The sequence below is a fragment of the Electrophorus electricus genome, chromosome 17 (assembly GCF_013358815.1).
Source record: "Electrophorus electricus isolate fEleEle1 chromosome 17, fEleEle1.pri, whole genome shotgun sequence".
NCBI classification, from domain to species: domain Eukaryota; kingdom Metazoa; phylum Chordata; class Actinopteri; order Gymnotiformes; family Gymnotidae; genus Electrophorus; species Electrophorus electricus.
In genome coordinates this window covers 10691831-10709842 of record NC_049551.1, presented here as the reverse complement: position 1 = coordinate 10709842, position 18012 = coordinate 10691831, and the positions used below count along the sequence as shown (strand labels likewise).

Genomic DNA, 18012 nt, shown 5'->3' with positions numbered 1-18012 from the left:
TTTTGTGGGGTTTTTATGCCAAGGTATAAGTTTGGTATCGAGAATTGTGATGCTACACATGGTATTGTTAATCGAAGTCAAAGGTCTGCTACTGTGACAAGCTTAATCAGAAACACAGAGCAGGAAACGTTTGTGGACACACACACACACACATTCGCACACATCACAGGATGTGAATGTGAATGTGAATATCACAGGATGTACATACAGCATGCAAATATTCATTAGACCAAATAGATGTTTTTATGATGTAAATAAATTTAGGTACTGCATAATATCATGTATATGCATTCAAGCATACACACTGAGTGTTCTTACAAACTTGAGTGTTTTTCCATAACAGGTCCACCAACATCCACCAACAGTCATTACAGGTCCACCAACAGTCATTACCTCATATCTCTCGATTGGGGCCTCCTGCTGCTCCTGCTGCTCTCGTATTGTGTGGTATTCTTTTTCATATTTCTTCAATTTCTTGTGACTGATCTGTCACACAAATACACACAAAGCTATTTTACTTGTAGAGGAATATGTGACCTGAAATGCCAGGTGAAGGTTTGAGTGCACATGTATGTGAACATGCGGGTTTGTGCGTGTGTGCGTTTGTCCATGTGATTATGTTGTGTGTTTGTGTATGTGCATGTATGTTTGCACGTGCATGTTTGTGAATGTATTTTTGTGTCTGTCTGTGTGTGTTACCCAGATCTAGGGCTTGCACTGGAGCTAGTGTTTGAGCTAGGGCTTGTAAGGGAGCTAGTTTAGAGAGCTAGGGCTTGTAAGGGAGCTAGTTTAGGGAGCTAGGGCTTGTAAGGGAGCTAGTTTAGAGAGCTAGGGCTTGTAAGGGAGCTAGTAGAGGGAGCTAGGGCTTGTAAGGGAGCTAGTAGAGGGAGCTAGGGCTTGTAAGGGAGCTAGTTTAGAGAGCTAGGGCTTGTAAGGGAGCTAGTTTAGAGAGCTAGGGCTTGTAAGGGAGCTAGTTTAGGGAGCTAGGGCTTGTAAGGGAGCTAGTTTAGGGAGCTAGGGCTTGTAAGGGAGCTAGTTTAGAGAGCTAGGGCTTGTAAGGGAGCTAGTAGAGGGAGCTAGGGCTTGTAAGGGAGCTAGTAGAGGGAGCTAGGGCTTGTAAGGGAGCTAGTAGAGGGAGCTAGGGCTTGTAAGGGAGCTAGTAGAGGGAGCTAGGGCTTGTAAGGTAGCTAGTAGAGGGAGCTAGGGCTTGTAAGGGAGCTAGTAGAGGGAGCTAGGGCTTGTAAGGGAGCTAGTAGAGGGAGCTAGGGCTTGTAAGGGAGCTAGTAGAGGGAGCTAGGGCTTGTAAGGTAGCTAGTAGAGGGAGCTAGGGCTTGTAAGGGAGCTAGTAGAGGGAGCTAGGGCTTGTAAGGGAGCTAGTAGAGGGAGCTAGGGCTTGTAAGGGAGCTAGTAGAGGGAGCTAGGGCTTGTAAGGGAGCTAGTAGAGGGAGCTAGGGCTTGTAAGGGAGCTAGTAGAGGGAGCTAGGGCTTGTAAGGGAGCTAGTAGAGGGAGCTAGGGCTTGTAAGGTAGCTAGTAGAGGGAGCTAGGGCTTGTAAGGGAGCTAGTAGAGGGAGCTAGGGCTTGTAAGGGAGCTAGTAGAGGGAGCTAGGGCTTGTAAGGGAGCTAGTAGAGGGAGCTAGGGCTTGTAAGGTAGCTAGTAGAGGGAGCTAGGGCTTGTAAGGGAGCTAGTAGAGGGAGCTAGGGCTTGTAAGGGAGCTAGTAGAGGGAGCTAGGGCTTGTAAGGGAGCTAGTAGAGAGAGCTAGGGCTTGTAAGGGAGCTAGTAGAGGGAGCTAGGGCTTGTAAGGGAGCTAGGGCTGTTTGTGGGTGGGTGTGGGGGATTTGTTTTTCTGCTTTAGGTTTAAAATTGAAGAGTGGGGTGTGTGTGGAGCTTCCAGGAGAGGCCACACACAAGCTGGAGCTGAGCGTACCACAGCCCAGCTTAAACACACAGATGCTTTCAAAGGTGCAGAGAGCGCTTATGGGGTGGGTTCTGTGTGTGCGTGACAGAGAATAAGAATGGGGGTTTTGTGAGGAGAATGAGTGGGAGAGATGCCCAACAGAGACTCAGCAATTCACAAACTAACAGAAGACGGGTTCCTATAAGAACACACACATGTACACGTTCGCGCACATGTGCAAACACATACCCTTTCCCCGTTTAGCTCATTCACTAGGGCTAGTGTAAAAAAAATGCTACCCTAGCAAACAATGAGTAATGTTAGTGGGGACCAGTTAGCCTGACCTGATTTACATAATATCTGGCTGCCAGATCGCAACCACGCTTCCTGGTTAGCATGATTAGCTTTTTGGAGTGAAGCGTTTCCATGACTACATGAGGCCAGGGCCTCATTGATGTTTATATATGTTTATATAATGTTTATATATGGTTATATAGTGTTTATATATGTTAATAACATATTTAGAAATGTTTATATATGTTTATAATGGCGCCACACTGCACGAGTGGTGCATGCATTTGTAACACTAATAACCCAGTCTGCATTTCCATCAGTGGTTTCTCTAATGAGGAGTTTAGATTAATGATAATAATGGGAGCCAGTGTTCTCTTTGTGTAGCATTTCTTGATTAATTATGATTTTCTTCTAAATAAAATTGCTTAATTCCACAAAGTGATTCTCATCTTTTAGTAGTATGCACATATGTCCTTGTCTCAGAGACGCAAAATAACCTCATAACCGAGGATAATAATGAGGTACGGTTATAATAAGAGTGAGCTCATAACCTGCCATTGTTGAATGGTTCATGGGGTCTCTACCATAAAACCACAGTGCCCCCTGCTGGAACTGCCTGAATTTTAAAATATTTTTTAAAAAGTGTCAGGAATTCAGGAAGCTGTTACATTTAACTGCTGTAAAAGATCTGGATGATGTAGACTTTCTCCATTTAGGGTTAACCCTTACCCTAACCCTGATGGAATGAAGATGGAAGATACAGTCTTTCTCCATTTCTTGCCAAAACTGCCTCAATGTTTCTTGCATTCAAGGGTTTTTGTTTTTTAAATGTTGAATATGCCTGAAAACACTTCAAGGCACCATGTTTTTCAAAGTGAGTGAGATACACACTAAATATATTCCTTGACTAAAAAAGTCATTTACAATAAATACGGCATTGAAACAGTATGGCTGTTAGTCGTGATGCAGTTTGGATACAGCACAGAGTCAGTATAACTGGAACCAGTACAGTCTGGATACAGCACTGTGCAGGTATAACTGGAACCAGTACAGTCTGGATACAGCACTGTGCAGATATAACTGGAACCAGTACAGTTTTGATACAGCACTGTGCAGATATAACTGGAACCAGTACAGTTTGGATACAGCGCTGTGCAGATATAACTGGAACCAGTACAGTTTGGATACAGCACTGTGCGAGTGGCACTGAACAGTCTGTCTGAACACTGTGGGTGTAAAGGTGCCACTGTCTACAGCAAGGTTAGTGTCTGTTGACTACGAGTTACATGACCAGATCTATTTCGACACACACATGGAGAGAAGTGTCAAAAGCAGGCTAAATTAGCTCCCTAGTGCAGCGCTACATCATCTGTCTAGATGCTAAACGAGCGAGTACCTTCATGCTACATGCTAGCTCCATGAGCTTCTTGGCATTCTCTTCGGAGCGGTAGCGCTTCGGCACGGGCACGCGGAAAAACTTCAGTGCACCCTCGAAATCAGCCTGTAGCAGGTCGTCTTTCGATGTCTGTAGAACAGAGAAGACATGGACGACACAACGGTCACAAACACAGACAGAGACACACACACACACACACACACACACACAGACTGTATCTCTGTCGTTACCTTTGTAAGACTTGCAGTCACGGTGCATACATGCACATGCACGCACGTACGCTCATAAGTGCATGTGCGTATCTCCTTACCTTCAGTAATGCCAATGCCACATTAAATATGACACTGATGCCCTGCATTAGACAGAAAGAACGAATGGAGAAAAAAAAGACAAAGGGATAAAGCAAAAATGTAAGATTTATGCAGACCAAGACATGTCCGTAACAAAATGAAGCGGAGCAGGATGAAGAGGAGCAGCTCACCTCAGACAGCAACAGGTCGATGATGTGAAAGACCATGTAGAGGGGGAATTTGGCTGTGAAGAGGGTGAGGAACCACTGGGATGCATACATGTGTGCTTCCAGCCCTATGTTTAAGAAGTGTGTGTACAGGTCTGGAATATACTCCTGCAGGAAAACAGGGAACACTATATAGATCAATGGTTGTTTCACTGCCGTTGAGCACTATTTTCCATTCACACACACACACAACAGTCATTTTACATGTCATAATCTGGTTAAATAAATCTAAACAAAATTCCAAATACATGCATTTACATATGTAGTATTAAAAGGCACACACCTGCATAAGTCTCTCCAGCTGAAAGAATTTGCAGTGTAGGTCTTCAAAGTTCTGTTTGAAGAGCTCCCTGAGGCCATAGTCAAACATGATCTTCACCAGAACACTAAATGCTTGCTCCTCCGGCATCTGGCCCACACACACACACACACACACACACACATCCAAATAACCGCATGAACACACACGCACACACACGCGCACGCACACACACACACACACAAACCGCATATACAAACAGGCACGAACACACACACAAACAACTGCACAAACATGCATGTACACACATACACAAACACATGTACACACAGACGCATAGAGCAAACACGCACGAACATGCATGTGCGCGCGCGCACACATACAAATCACACATTTTAAATGCACAATTATTGTCATTATATTAAGAGTCAGTTTTTGAAGAACAGACTGCACCTGTGAAGCATCTCAGCTGTATGTGTGTTTGTGAAGGTGAGGTGAACTGGCTGTACAGGCAGTGTGACAGTTCTCTACTACCTGGCGCGGCACCTGAGACTCACATGTAGCAGCAGCACAGCTGCCAAGAAGGATTGGCCCTGACAGTAGCCGATCTCTTCATCATACACAGAGTACGCCTGGGGAAAGAGGGGCATGCGGCTTTCACAGTGGTCTGTGGGACATGGAGTTCATTATCAATAACTAGTGCAAAGTACCATAGGTAGAACCGCGGTGCAAGAGAGACAGACCTAAAAGTAGAACAGCTATCAATATCTCATAAAGAATAAATGGATGATGAAACTACTCAGGTTCACCTGGCGTTGTTTAATTTGTCTCTGTGGCATCTGTGGCTAGAAGAAGATTCTCCATTTTGGCTCCACACAAACCCCCCCCCCCCCCCACACACCTCTCAGGTCTAGGATCTCTAAAAACTAAGCTGAAATGTATTCATCTAAAGTGACGGTGGACACTGCGCAAGGGCAGCCCAAGCTCTGACTAAACCGTCAGCTGAGGAGTGGGAAGAAGTATTAGGAGCAACAGAGGAAAATCCATACACCTCTGAACAATGGCAGTTAAATCCATACACATCTAAATAATGGCAGTTAAGAGGCCAAGGAGCAGGGTTTGCTGAATTATTAATACACGGCAAATCAATCTCTGCCCCCAATCATTACTCCAGTGCTCATATGCTAAACCCAGTAATCTTATAACTAAAAAACATAGAGACTTCATAACTACTAAACCCAGTGACCCAGAAAACCTGAAGCTGTGGCAAATTCAGACATAGCAAAGCACATGTACATGTACATGTACATGTACACATGTAAACAAATGTCTGGCTGTCTTCTATGGCTATTGGTTCTGTTTGAATTGAAGCCAAATTTCTGCCAAGAGAATAAGGGGGTTGCTGGGTCGGTCTGCACCTCTCATGATCAGAACGTGTGACCATGTCACATGGACATTTCAACACCACCCAATTCACCACATTTTATGAATAAGACATGAGACATGCAAAAAGGTCTTTTAGAAGTGCATTAGTGATTATAAATGAAAGGAAATCTGTTAAATTGGATTAGATGACATGCACAGACATGACGCCTCTTTTTTCCAAGGCTGAGATCATTTACAGATCAAGAGTGAGTGTGAGAGAGAGAGAGTGTATGTGTGTGTGTGTGTGTGTTTGTGAGCATGTGTGTGTGTGTGTGTGTGTGTGTGTGTGTGTGTGTGTGTGTGTGTGTGAGCATGAGTGTGAGTGAGTGTGAGAGTTCGTGTGTGTGTGTGTTTGTGTGTGAGAGAGAGTGTGTGAGAGTTAGTGTGTGTGTGTGTGTGAGAGAGAGAGTGTGTGAGTATATGTGTGAGAGTGTGCGTGTGTGTGTGTGTGTGTGTGAGCATGACTGAGTTAGTGTGTGTGTGTGTGTGTGTGTGAGAGAGAGTGTGTGAGAGTTAGTGTGTGTGTGTGAGAGAGAGAGAGAGAGAGAGAGAGAGTGTGAGTATATGTGTGAGAGAATGTGTGTGTGTGTGAGAGTGTGTGTGTGTGTGTGTGTGTGTATGAGTGAGTGAGTGAGTGAGAGATGTTTTCCTCACTTTGCAAATCTTGTACAGCGAGTCTTGGCCATCCCCTCCTGTGTCCTTAAAGTAGTCATGTGCTGGAAATGTGCGATTAATGTCTCGGGTAATGGCACTGTCCTGAGGAGACTCCTGCTCACACACAATCAGAGAGAGAGAGAGAATTTTCTATGAGCAACTGCACAACAGCATCCAGTGCTATTTCAGGCAAAGCTGTGAGTTGCTACAGGATGGAGCACATCTGCACTGAAACACACCAGAGCACTGTGGTCTGCTTCCCACTAGAGGGCGACAACACACACTCTGGTGTGTGTATACTATAGGACGGAACACACATAGTGCTTTAGCCAAGTGCATGCTCTTGTTTTCTTTCCCCCAACTGGAACATGAACAAAGTAGGGAAGTCGTTCATGTGTGGGAGTGTGTGTGACAGAGAGAGAGAGAGAGAGAATGTGTGAAAGAGATTTCTACCAAGTTACTCATAATATGACAGACATTTGCCATTTGTGCATGTTTAAGTGTCTGAAATCGTGAAGTTAAAGAGGTGTGGTTGTATATGCTAATACTCAAAACCTGTCTGTAAGGTCAAAGTTAGGGTTGACCCTAATCCTCAAAACCCTGTCTACAAGGTTAGGGTTAAACATACACACATGCGCACCCACAGGACAAACACACACGCATGCGCACCCACGGGACAAACACACACGCATGCGCACCCACGGGACAAACACACATGCATGCGTAGCCGGAGGATGAACACACTTGCATGCGCAGCCAGAGGAATAGCGGCTCTGAGCCGCTACGGCTCGCACTCCATACAGCTCGTGCCAGGCCAGAACAGCCAGCACAGGACAGAGAGAAGAGGAAATGGGAGAAACTGGCAGTTTGAAGCTCTCTGCTAGTCAGGATAATCACTGTTTCCTTTTAGAATGCCTGGATTGGAGGTTATTACGCTACATAAGGTCTTTCCCTTTCACTGAGCTGAAATTAATTCAAAAGCTCGCTAGCAGACACTGGCAAACAATCTGGTAAATGAAAGAGCCAAGCACGTGTGTACATTTAAAATGATTCACATACAGGCATTCATTGTTCAGGGAAAAATTACTAATAATACACACACATTATCTTAAAAACTGCTTGTGATACAGTCGAGAGAGACTTGAGAGAGAGAGAGACACACAGAGAGGTCCCAGACTATTCTGGGAGCAGAACAGCAGCCAGAGCAGAAATACAACAGCCATGATGAGAATCTCTCTCAGCCTGCAAGGCTACGTCCAAGAAGGAAGGCAAAAAACACAAGGAAAGCAAGCACAAGTAGAATGACGGAAAGAAATGAATAAGAAAGCCTCTTACTCCCTCTCTTTCTCTCCCTCACTCCCTTTCTTCCTCTCTGACACCCCCCCCCCCCCACTAGCATGGGGTGTAGCTTGGGGTGGCGGGTGGAGTAAACCAATTGGCCCTGCCTCTGATATAGATCAACGGCCCGCCCCTGATATAGATCAACGGCCCCGCCCCTGATATAGATCAACGGCCCCGCCCCTGATATAGATCAATGATTGTTTCACTGCCGTTGAGCACGCGTTCATCAGAGCCATGTAATCAATCTAACACACTAAGAACACCTGTGTGCCAGCCCAGGGTGGGTGTGGGTGTGTGTGGGTATAGGCTGAGGCAAGATGCACACAGGAGGACTACGAAGGAGTGCTTAAGAGTTATTTCAAAAACTGGAAGAAGGATTAAAGGTGATGCGCAGCACTGATGCACATGTACATTTTTTAGTGTATGGAGATAGCACTAGAAACTTACTGGTCAGCCACGCAGAAGAGAAGGTTATGATAATGCATACATCCTAATGCTAGACATATTACCTAGACACATATGATTAAACTACCAAAAATGCACATTAGACCACTAAAGCAAATACATTAGCTAACTTAGCTAAGTTAGCTAGCTAAGACATTGGTTATTAGCAAAAGGGAGCACTACTAACTAGTTACTTAGCTAGTCACACGGCAAGCTAGTAAAATGAGAAATATAACCAGTAGCTAGCTAGAGAATCAAATGTCCCAGCTATAAATAATTGTTAAAAGATTAATTTTAGTAATACTTTTTACTTTTAGGATAGGTTTTCAGTATAATGGTTAACATAAAAGGTTTTTACCAGTTGGAATACCCAATTCTGACTACTGGATTAGGTTCTTCCATCTCTGGCTCAAATCTAAATGGTTGAATTTCACTGTTATGATATATATCATTTTCACAACATCTTTGGAATATGAAGAAACAGTACAGGAAAATTTGCAGTCCATGTCAGCCATAATGATGTTTCACCGCGGCATTGTTCAGTTGTACACCCATGACATCACTCGGCATCTTTCTGGAAATTCTGGAGCAACATTGGGTTTTCCCGTCAATGTAGTTGAAGAAGGGTCCATTAGGTGGTCCATTAGGTGGTGCTTAGCCTTTAAGTCACCAGAAGTCTGCTACAGTAGCTACTGTGGAAGCCGTCTAAGAACTGGTAAGGCAAGCAGATGTGACAGAAGCTGAATAATATAAATGGGAAAATGTTTGATGGACTTAACTTGTGTATCAAAGTGCTGAGGCACACTGATGTTATCCAACATGAAGGACGGACTACCCAGTCCCAATAGCAGAGCAGCATTTCATGTAATTAATGCTGTTTTTGTGTATCACATGACCTGTCCTTGGCAATGTGTGGAGTGTGTGGACATTACTGAGAACTAAATGCAAAGACATAGCTGGATGGATCATGATGATGCAGAAATGACATTCTAAATTTCTTGTTTGCGGGATATAAAGAGTTGCTACTGGCAAATCTGTTTGAAACAGTATTCCAAAAACAGTATTTACAGCAAAAGGCAATTTATATAATAATTTAATTTAGATGAATTTTTGAATCTTTCCTGGCACCAAAAATGCCACAGTGACTTTTCAAAGATTGATGACTCATGGCTTTCAGAGTTTGATGACTCATATCTTAAAGGACTGCACAGGGGAATTCTTATTTTGTCTGTACAGATGATGTAGTAATGTACTCACAAAACGAAGAGTACTTATAACTCTGTCAACTGTGCAGCATCCTAGAATCAGTGGGACCAGTATCGTAAAAAACTTAACTTCCTATAGCACTCTAACATACTTGCACATGTCATATCCAAAGAAGGTATTATGACAAACAGCAAATATGAAAGCAATGCAGAATTTTCCAGTGCCAAGACAGGTAAAAGATGTGGACAGGGTCTTGCGGGACAGTGCCACTCTAATTATGCAGAGCATAGTTCCCTCAGGAAACTGGGGAAGAAGGTTCAAAGAGAGAACATCATGCACTCTACCATCAAAATAACGGCAAAATCACAAACACAGGTACTGTTCCTCCCATCTTCCCAATGCCATGAGTGTTGCAACACTGGGACTACAGAAAAAAACATCTTCACTTTAAAACAATAACAACAAAACAACACACACGTGTACACAGGCACACCAACACCTGTGAACACAAAAAGAAATCACCATAATTCCTGAAGCTCAGTTTCACATTGCCTTAGGATGTGAACTCTGCCACACTAGAACTAGAAACTCTTTCATGCCAAGAACCAAGCTAGGACTGTCATCAGGAATTGTTCGTTACAACAGTGCTAGACCAGTTATGGAAAAACATGTACTACATTACCATTGGTCAATCTCAACATTCAATAACAGCAGCTCTTTTCGAGTGAAATACACTTTTTTGTTGTTGTGGTACTCTGGCTATAAGAAAACCTATAGACTATTTAAGAATGCCAGAAAAATAAATGCACTTCTGCTTGTCAAACTACCTAACTGATATTTTTCCAAAATTATGACATTTTTGTCACAGTTGCATATAAACTTTTATAAACCAAGACAAATATTTTATAATATGACATAAATAAATATTTCTAAATGCCACACAGACTGCATTACAGAGATCAAAAATCATCATTAAAAACTCCAATGCATACACAACAAAGGCATTTAAATAGTCTTCAATAACCACTTTCTCATCACATTTTCAATCACTATTTATTGTTTGCTTCTGTTTCGTACATAGATATTCATTTTAAAAAGGACAACAAATCAAAGTGTCATTTAATTAAAAAATCATTTAAATTAAAATATTAAATATTTTTATTGTGGTCACCTAGAAGACAAAATTACCCACGTGATGCCATATTCAACAGTGAGTGTGGGCATGGATGCATGCACATATATGTATGTGCATGTGTGTGTATATGTGTGTGTCTGTGCATGCGTATGTTTGTGTGTATGTGTGTTTGTGTGTGTTAGTGATTTCATATGTTTGTGCAAGTTAGTAAAACTGTGTTAAGTGTAACTCCATCCTTATGCTGTGTTTTTACAGATGCTGATCTATACATATTACTGAAGCACCAAAAAACCCACCCTGTTAGCCCACTCCACCCTTACCCCCACCCTTCAGCCAGTTAGCCCACTCCACCCTTACCCCCACCCTTCAGCCAGTTAGCCCACTGCACCCATACAGTCACCCTTCAGCCAGTTGGCCCATGTTGGTTGTATAAACCTGCCAAATAGAAGCCCCAACATCTTTTAAATGGCACCCATCTCTCTGTGTCCCTCTGCAGGGGAAGAGGGCTGTTACGAGTGAATGAAAAACCTAAGGTCAGAGGGCAGAAGTGCATGTACCCTCCATAGGCCCACCTGCCCATGATTAAGTGGTTCTAGATTTCAGAAATGTGGCAGGATGCACACATTACATAATTTTCCCCCCAAAAAAACTGGACGTGTCACTGTGGTAATAATAGTATTCCAATTCTACCTTCATATAATTACATGCCTGAAAGACAAACTCTTGTAGAGGTTGTTGTAACACACCAGAGGCACAAACACTGGTCTATAAAGAACTGGTCTGGTAACACAACCTTAATGGTGTAATAATCCTGAAGCCATAGCACTGCCATACTGCCCAATAATTAATAATAGCAAAATGTAAGTAATGGTTACTGTGTCAAAAATCCAATTATTTTCTACAATATATAACTCATCCAACCCTCCTATATTGCCTTATCCAACCAACATGAACTACAATGTTGTTTAATTAGTTCAGCAGGAGGAATTTTTTTATTTATTCATTTTGTAGAAAATGCAAGGTCAAGTTGATAGGTAGCAAGATGATTAGCTATGATAACGAAGGAGTTTATCTGGAGTGCTGGGAATTCACTAAATGGGAGTTTACTTCATGCAAACAGTAATTTGAGCTTGAATACAAATTTACAGTTACTTTACATTTAAATGTTTAAATGTTATCCATCTTGTCTATTCTTTTGCTATAGCCCCTATGTCAGCAAGCATACTAATGTTAGCAAGGACAAGCTTTCAATTTGATTTTAAGTTATCTATCTATTATATTTCATTAATCTGCTTGCCACCTAGGCACAATCAAAATTATGAAAAAAGAAATTAGTATTTTAGTATGCATAGAATATTAGCTGGTCAGCCAAGTTAACGTTAGATCAGTGGGAGTTTAATTAAACCATTTTAAAAATAACACAAAAAAAAAACATGTCCCTATAGCAGCTGAGCAGTTGAGAATTTTTGAGTCTAAAAATTAGCAAAAACATGACAAGCTCCTCCATAATATATGAGACCTACAGTCATAAAGTGTCTTAATTAAACTACCACCTGTGGACCTCTGTGCCATATTGATTTGAAAGCAGTCATTCTGCCTATAAGAAATGATGTCACAATACACTCTGTATGGCAGACTGGACACGTCCGGAGGCCTCAAATACTAATCCTAACCCTCACCTTACACTAGAGAGTTTACTACTAACTCTAATCTTACACTAGAGCATTTACTACTAACCCTCACCTTACCCTAGAGCGTTTACTACTAACCCTAATCTTACACTAGAGCGTTTACTACTAACCCTCACCCTACCCTAGAGCGTTTACTACTAACTCAAATCTAACACTAGAGCGTTTACTACTAACCCTAACCCTCACCTTACACTAGAGAGTTTACTACTAACTCTAATCTTACACTAGAACGTTTACTACTAACCCTCACCTTACCCTAGAGCGTTTACTACTAACTCTCACCTTACACTAGAGAGTTTACTACTAACTCTAATCTTACACTAGAGCGTTTACTACTAACCCTAACTCTCACCTTACACTAAAGAGTTTACTACTAACTCTAATCTTACACTAGAGCGTTTACTACTAACCCTAACTCTCACCTTACACTAGAGAGTTTACTACTAACTCTAATCTTACACTGGAGAGTTTACTACTAACTCTAATCTTACACTAGAGCGTTTACTACTAACTTTAATCTTACACTAGAGCATTTACTACTAACCCTAACTCTCACCTTACACTAGAGTTTACTACTAACGCTAATCTTACATTAGAGCATTTACTACTAACTCTAATCTTACACTAGAGCGTTTACTACTAACCCTAACCCTCACCTTACCCTAGAACGTTTACTACTAACGCTAATCTTACATTAGAGCGTTTACTACTAACTCTAATCTTACACTAGAGAGTTTACTACTAACTCTAATCTTACACTAGAGCATTTACTACTAACCCTCACCCTACCCTAGAGCGTTTACTACTAACTCAAATCTAACACTAGAGCGTTTACTACTAACCCTAACCCTCACCTTACACTAGAGAGTTTACTAACTCTAATCTTACACTAGAACGTTTACTACTAACCCTCACCTTACCCTAGAGCGTTTACTACTAACTCTCACCTTACACTAGAGAGTTTACTACTAACTCTAATCTTACACTAGAGCGTTTACTACTAACCCTAACTGTCACCTTACACTAGTTTACTACTAACGCTAATCTTACATTAGAGCATTTACTACTAACTCTAATCTTACACTAGAGCGTTTACTACTAACCCTAACTCTCACCTTACACTAGAGAGTTTACTACTAACCCTAACCCTCACCTTACCCTAGAGCGTTTACTACTAACTCTCACCTTACACTAGAGAGTTTACTACTAACTCTAATCTTACACTAGAGCGTTTACTACTAACCCTAACTCTCACCTTACACTAGAGTTTACTACTAACTTTAATCTTACACTAGAGCGTTTACTACTAACCCTAACTCTGACCTTACACTAGAGTTTACTACTAACTCTCACCTTACACTAGAGAGTTTACTACTAACTTTAATCTTACACTAGAGCGTTTACTACTAACCCTAACTCTCACCTTACACTAGAGTTTACTACTAACTCTAATCTTACCCTAGAGCGTTTACTACTAACTCTAATCTTACACTAGAGAGTTTACTACTAACGCTAATCTTACACTAGAGAGTTTACTACTAACTCTAATCTTACACTAGAGCGTTTACTACTAACGCTAATCTTACACTAGAGCATTTACTACTAACTCTAATCTTACACTAGAGAGTTTACTACTAACCCTAACCCTCACCTTACCCTAGAGCGTTTACTACTAACTCTAATCTTACCCTAGAGCCTTTACTACTAACTCTAATCTTACCCTAGAGCGTTTACTACTAACTCTAATCTTACACTAGAGTGTTTATTACTAACTCTAATCTTACACTAGAGAGTTTACTACTAACCCTAACCCTCACCTTACCCTAGAGCGTTTACTAGTAACTCTAATCTTACCCTAGAGCGTTTACTACTAACTCTAATCTTACACTAGAGTGTTTACTACTAACGCTAATCTTACACTAGAGCATTTACTACTAACTCTAATCTTACACTAGAGTTTACTACTAACCCTAACCCTCACCTTACCCTAGACCGTTTACTAGTAACTCTAATCTTACCCTAGAGCGTTTACTACTAACTCTAATCTTACCCTAGAGCGTTTACTACTAACTCTAATCTTACACTAGAGCGTTTACTACTAACTCTAATCTTACACTAGAGCGTTTACTACTAACCCTAACCCTCACCTTACACTAGAGAGTTTACTACTAACTCTAATCTTACACTAGAGAGTTTACTACTAACCCTAACTCTCACCTTACCCTAGAGCGTTTACTACTAACTCTAATCTTACCCTAGAGCGTTTACTACTAACCCTAACCCTCACCTTACACTAGAGCGTTTACTGCTAACCCTAACCCTCACCTTACACTAGAGAGTTTACTACTAACTCTAATCTTACACTGGAGAGTTTACTACTAACTCTAATCTTACACTAGAGCGTTTACTACTAACTTTAATCTTACACTAGAGCATTTACTACTAACCCTAACTCTCACCTTACACTAGAGTTTACTACTAACGCTAATCTTACATTAGAGCATTTACTACTAACTCTAATCTTACACTAGAGCGTTTACTACTAACCCTAACCCTCACCTTACCCTAGAACGTTTACTACTAACGCTAATCTTACATTAGAGCGTTTACTACTAACTCTAATCTTACACTAGAGAGTTTACTACTAACTCTAATCTTACACTAGAGCATTTACTACTAACCCTCACCCTACCCTAGAGCGTTTACTACTAACTCAAATCTAACACTAGAGCGTTTACTACTAACCCTAACCCTCACCTTACACTAGAGAGTTTACTAACTCTAATCTTACACTAGAACGTTTACTACTAACCCTCACCTTACCCTAGAGCGTTTACTACTAACTCTTACCTTACACTAGAGAGTTTACTACTAACTCTAATCTTACACTAGAGCGTTTACTACTAACCCTAACTCTCACCTTACACTAGAGAGTTTACTACTAACCCTAACCCTCACCTTACCCTAGAGCGTTTACTACTAACTCTCACCTTACACTAGAGAGTTTACTACTAACTCTAATCTTACACTAGAGCGTTTACTACTAACCCTAACTCTCACCTTACACTAGAGTTTACTACTAACTTTAATCTTACACTAGAGCGTTTACTACTAACCCTAACTCTGACCTTACACTAGAGTTTACTACTAACTCTCACCTTACACTAGAGAGTTTACTACTAACTTTAATCTTACACTAGAGCGTTTACTACTAACCCTAACTCTCACCTTACACTAGAGTTTACTACTAACTCTAATCTTACCCTAGAGCGTTTACTACTAACTCTAATCTTACACTAGAGAGTTTACTACTAACGCTAATCTTACACTAGAGAGTTTACTACTAACTCTAATCTTACACTAGAGCGTTTACTACTAACGCTAATCTTACACTAGAGCATTTACTACTAACTCTAATCTTACACTAGAGAGTTTACTACTAACCCTAACCCTCACCTTACCCTAGAGCGTTTACTAGTAACTCTAATCTTACCCTAGAGCGTTTACTACTAACTCTAATCTTACACTAGAGTGTTTACTACTAACGCTAATCTTACACTAGAGCATTTACTACTAACTCTAATCTTACACTAGAGTTTACTACTAACCCTAACCCTCACCTTACCCTAGACCGTTTACTAGTAACTCTAATCTTACCCTAGAGCGTTTACTACTAACTCTAATCTTACCCTAGAGCGTTTACTACTAACTCTAATCTTACACTAGAGCGTTTACTACTAACTCTAATCTTACACTAGAGCGTTTACTACTAACCCTAACCCTCACCTTACACTAGAGAGTTTACTACTAACTCTAATCTTACACTAGAGAGTTTACTACTAACCCTAACTCTCACCTTACCCTAGAGCGTTTACTACTAACTCTAATCTTACCCTAGAGCGTTTACTACTAACCCTAACCCTCACCTTACACTAGAGCGTTTACTGCTAACCCTAACCCTCACCTTACACTAGAGAGTTTACTACTAACTCTAATCTTACCCTAGAGCGTTTACTAACTCTAATCTTACACTAGAGCGTTTACTACTAACCCTCACCTTACCCTAGAGCGTTTACTACTAACTCTCACCTTACACTAGAGAGTTTACTACTAACTCTAATCTTACACTAGAGCGTTTACTACTAACCCTAACTCTCACCTTACACTAGAGAGTTTACTACTAACTCTAATCTTACACTAGAGCGTTTACTACTAACCCTAACTCTCACCTTACACTAGAGTTTACTACTAACTCTAATCTTACACTAGAGCGTTTACTACTAACCCTAACTCTCACCTTACACTAGAGAGTTTACTACTAACCCTAACCCTCACCTTACACTAGAGAGTTTACTACTAACCCTAACCTTACACCAGAATTTACTACTGACCCTAACCCTCAATTTACACTCAAGAGTTTACCACTAATCCTAATCCTCACCTTAAATAGACAGTTTACTATTGCATCAAATCTTCAGTTCTTTATTAAAGATCATCAGAGGAAAACATATCCACAAAACAGCTGTTAAGAGCTGATATTAAATGTACTGTTATGTTTTTTGGCAGATGGTCCAGAGAGATTTCCTCACAATTATCTAAGCATTTAGGTAATAAGGTAGGGCTTTTCATTTATGGATTACCCATATAAACCAATTTCTAATGATGCAATAATATTATTAAAATGTCTTGATAAAATGATATTATTAAAATCTTTAAATGTCATGAAAATTACTTTCTCCTGTGGCCTGTAATTTTTTTGCATAAGGGTTGTTCTTGTATCCAAACTTTCTAGCAGCAACAAATATAACTACCCCTTATTTCTGAGGACTATATTGCATGTAGACAAAGACACCAGGCACAAGAGCTGGGATGCTTCTGCAGGCACTGTGCTTGGGCTCCTATCCACATTTACATTTCCAGAATTTAGCTGACACTTCTAACCAAAGCGACTTATAATTATGACTGAATACAACTTGAGCAATTGAGGGTTAACCTCTGTGTGCAACTCCAAGATCATTTTTAAATAAGCTGTCCGAGAACAGCCAGCGGGCAGAAGGGAGCGGTGCTCTGATTCAACTCCCTTGAGTTCATCTTGTTGAAGGTGGCATACCACACCTTCTAAATGCTCGCTCTCACTCACACACACACACACACACACACACACACACACACACACACACACACACACACACACACACACACACACACACACACAAAGCGTATGAAGCAGTGATGTCCCCACATACATTAAAAAAAAAGAAAACTAAATGAAGCACAAACTAGGCAGAGGACGAGTGAGAGACTGACTGGACACTCAAACCTGTAGAATGGCATCCATGTTTGTCATGGCCTGTCTCCCTCTGGCCTTCCCTGGGAAGGGCTTGGCTGTGACGTACCACAGCAGCAAAGCCGGAGGAAGCCAGAAGAAATAAAGTTTTCTCTTCTCTCTCTCAGTCTGTTTCTCTTTTTTCCCCCCACCTCCCACCCTGTCCAAGCAGCAGCAGGAGAAAGGCTCCTAGCACTCTCCTCTCAAAGTGGAGGCCTCCCCTTCTCTTGGACATGCACACACACCCACCCACACACACTCATTTCTCACATAATCTTTCAAGTACACCTCTGGCTTGCTCATTAAAGAAATGGACCCATACATTTGTAAAGCCGCTGCTTGACAACGTGTTATATAAGCGCTGGCTTTTCCTTTGCCTCTGACATGACCCAGTTAGCTTTCAGTCAGCTACAAAGATATGGACTGC

The 18012-nt window shown here is 41.3% G+C and overlaps 1 protein-coding gene across 3 annotated transcripts in view; it reads right to left on the bottom strand.

The window, feature by feature from the left end:
• LOC113576298 (rab GTPase-activating protein 1) overlaps window positions 1-18012 on the bottom strand; it is a 52846-nt gene that overhangs the window by 14062 nt on the left and 20772 nt on the right. For all 3 annotated transcript variants that reach the window (XM_027008298.2, XM_027008303.2, XM_027008311.2), the window contains 7 exons: window positions 6443-6556; window positions 4921-4995; window positions 4388-4513; window positions 4069-4212; window positions 3898-3939; window positions 3588-3716; window positions 394-486 (listed from right to left, as the gene is read on the bottom strand). In XM_027008298.2, coding sequence (XP_026864099.2) covers window positions 394-486; window positions 3588-3716; window positions 3898-3939; window positions 4069-4212; window positions 4388-4513; window positions 4921-4995; window positions 6443-6556 — 723 coding nt within the window. The remainder of the gene's footprint in view (window positions 1-393; window positions 487-3587; window positions 3717-3897; window positions 3940-4068; window positions 4213-4387; window positions 4514-4920; window positions 4996-6442; window positions 6557-18012) is intronic.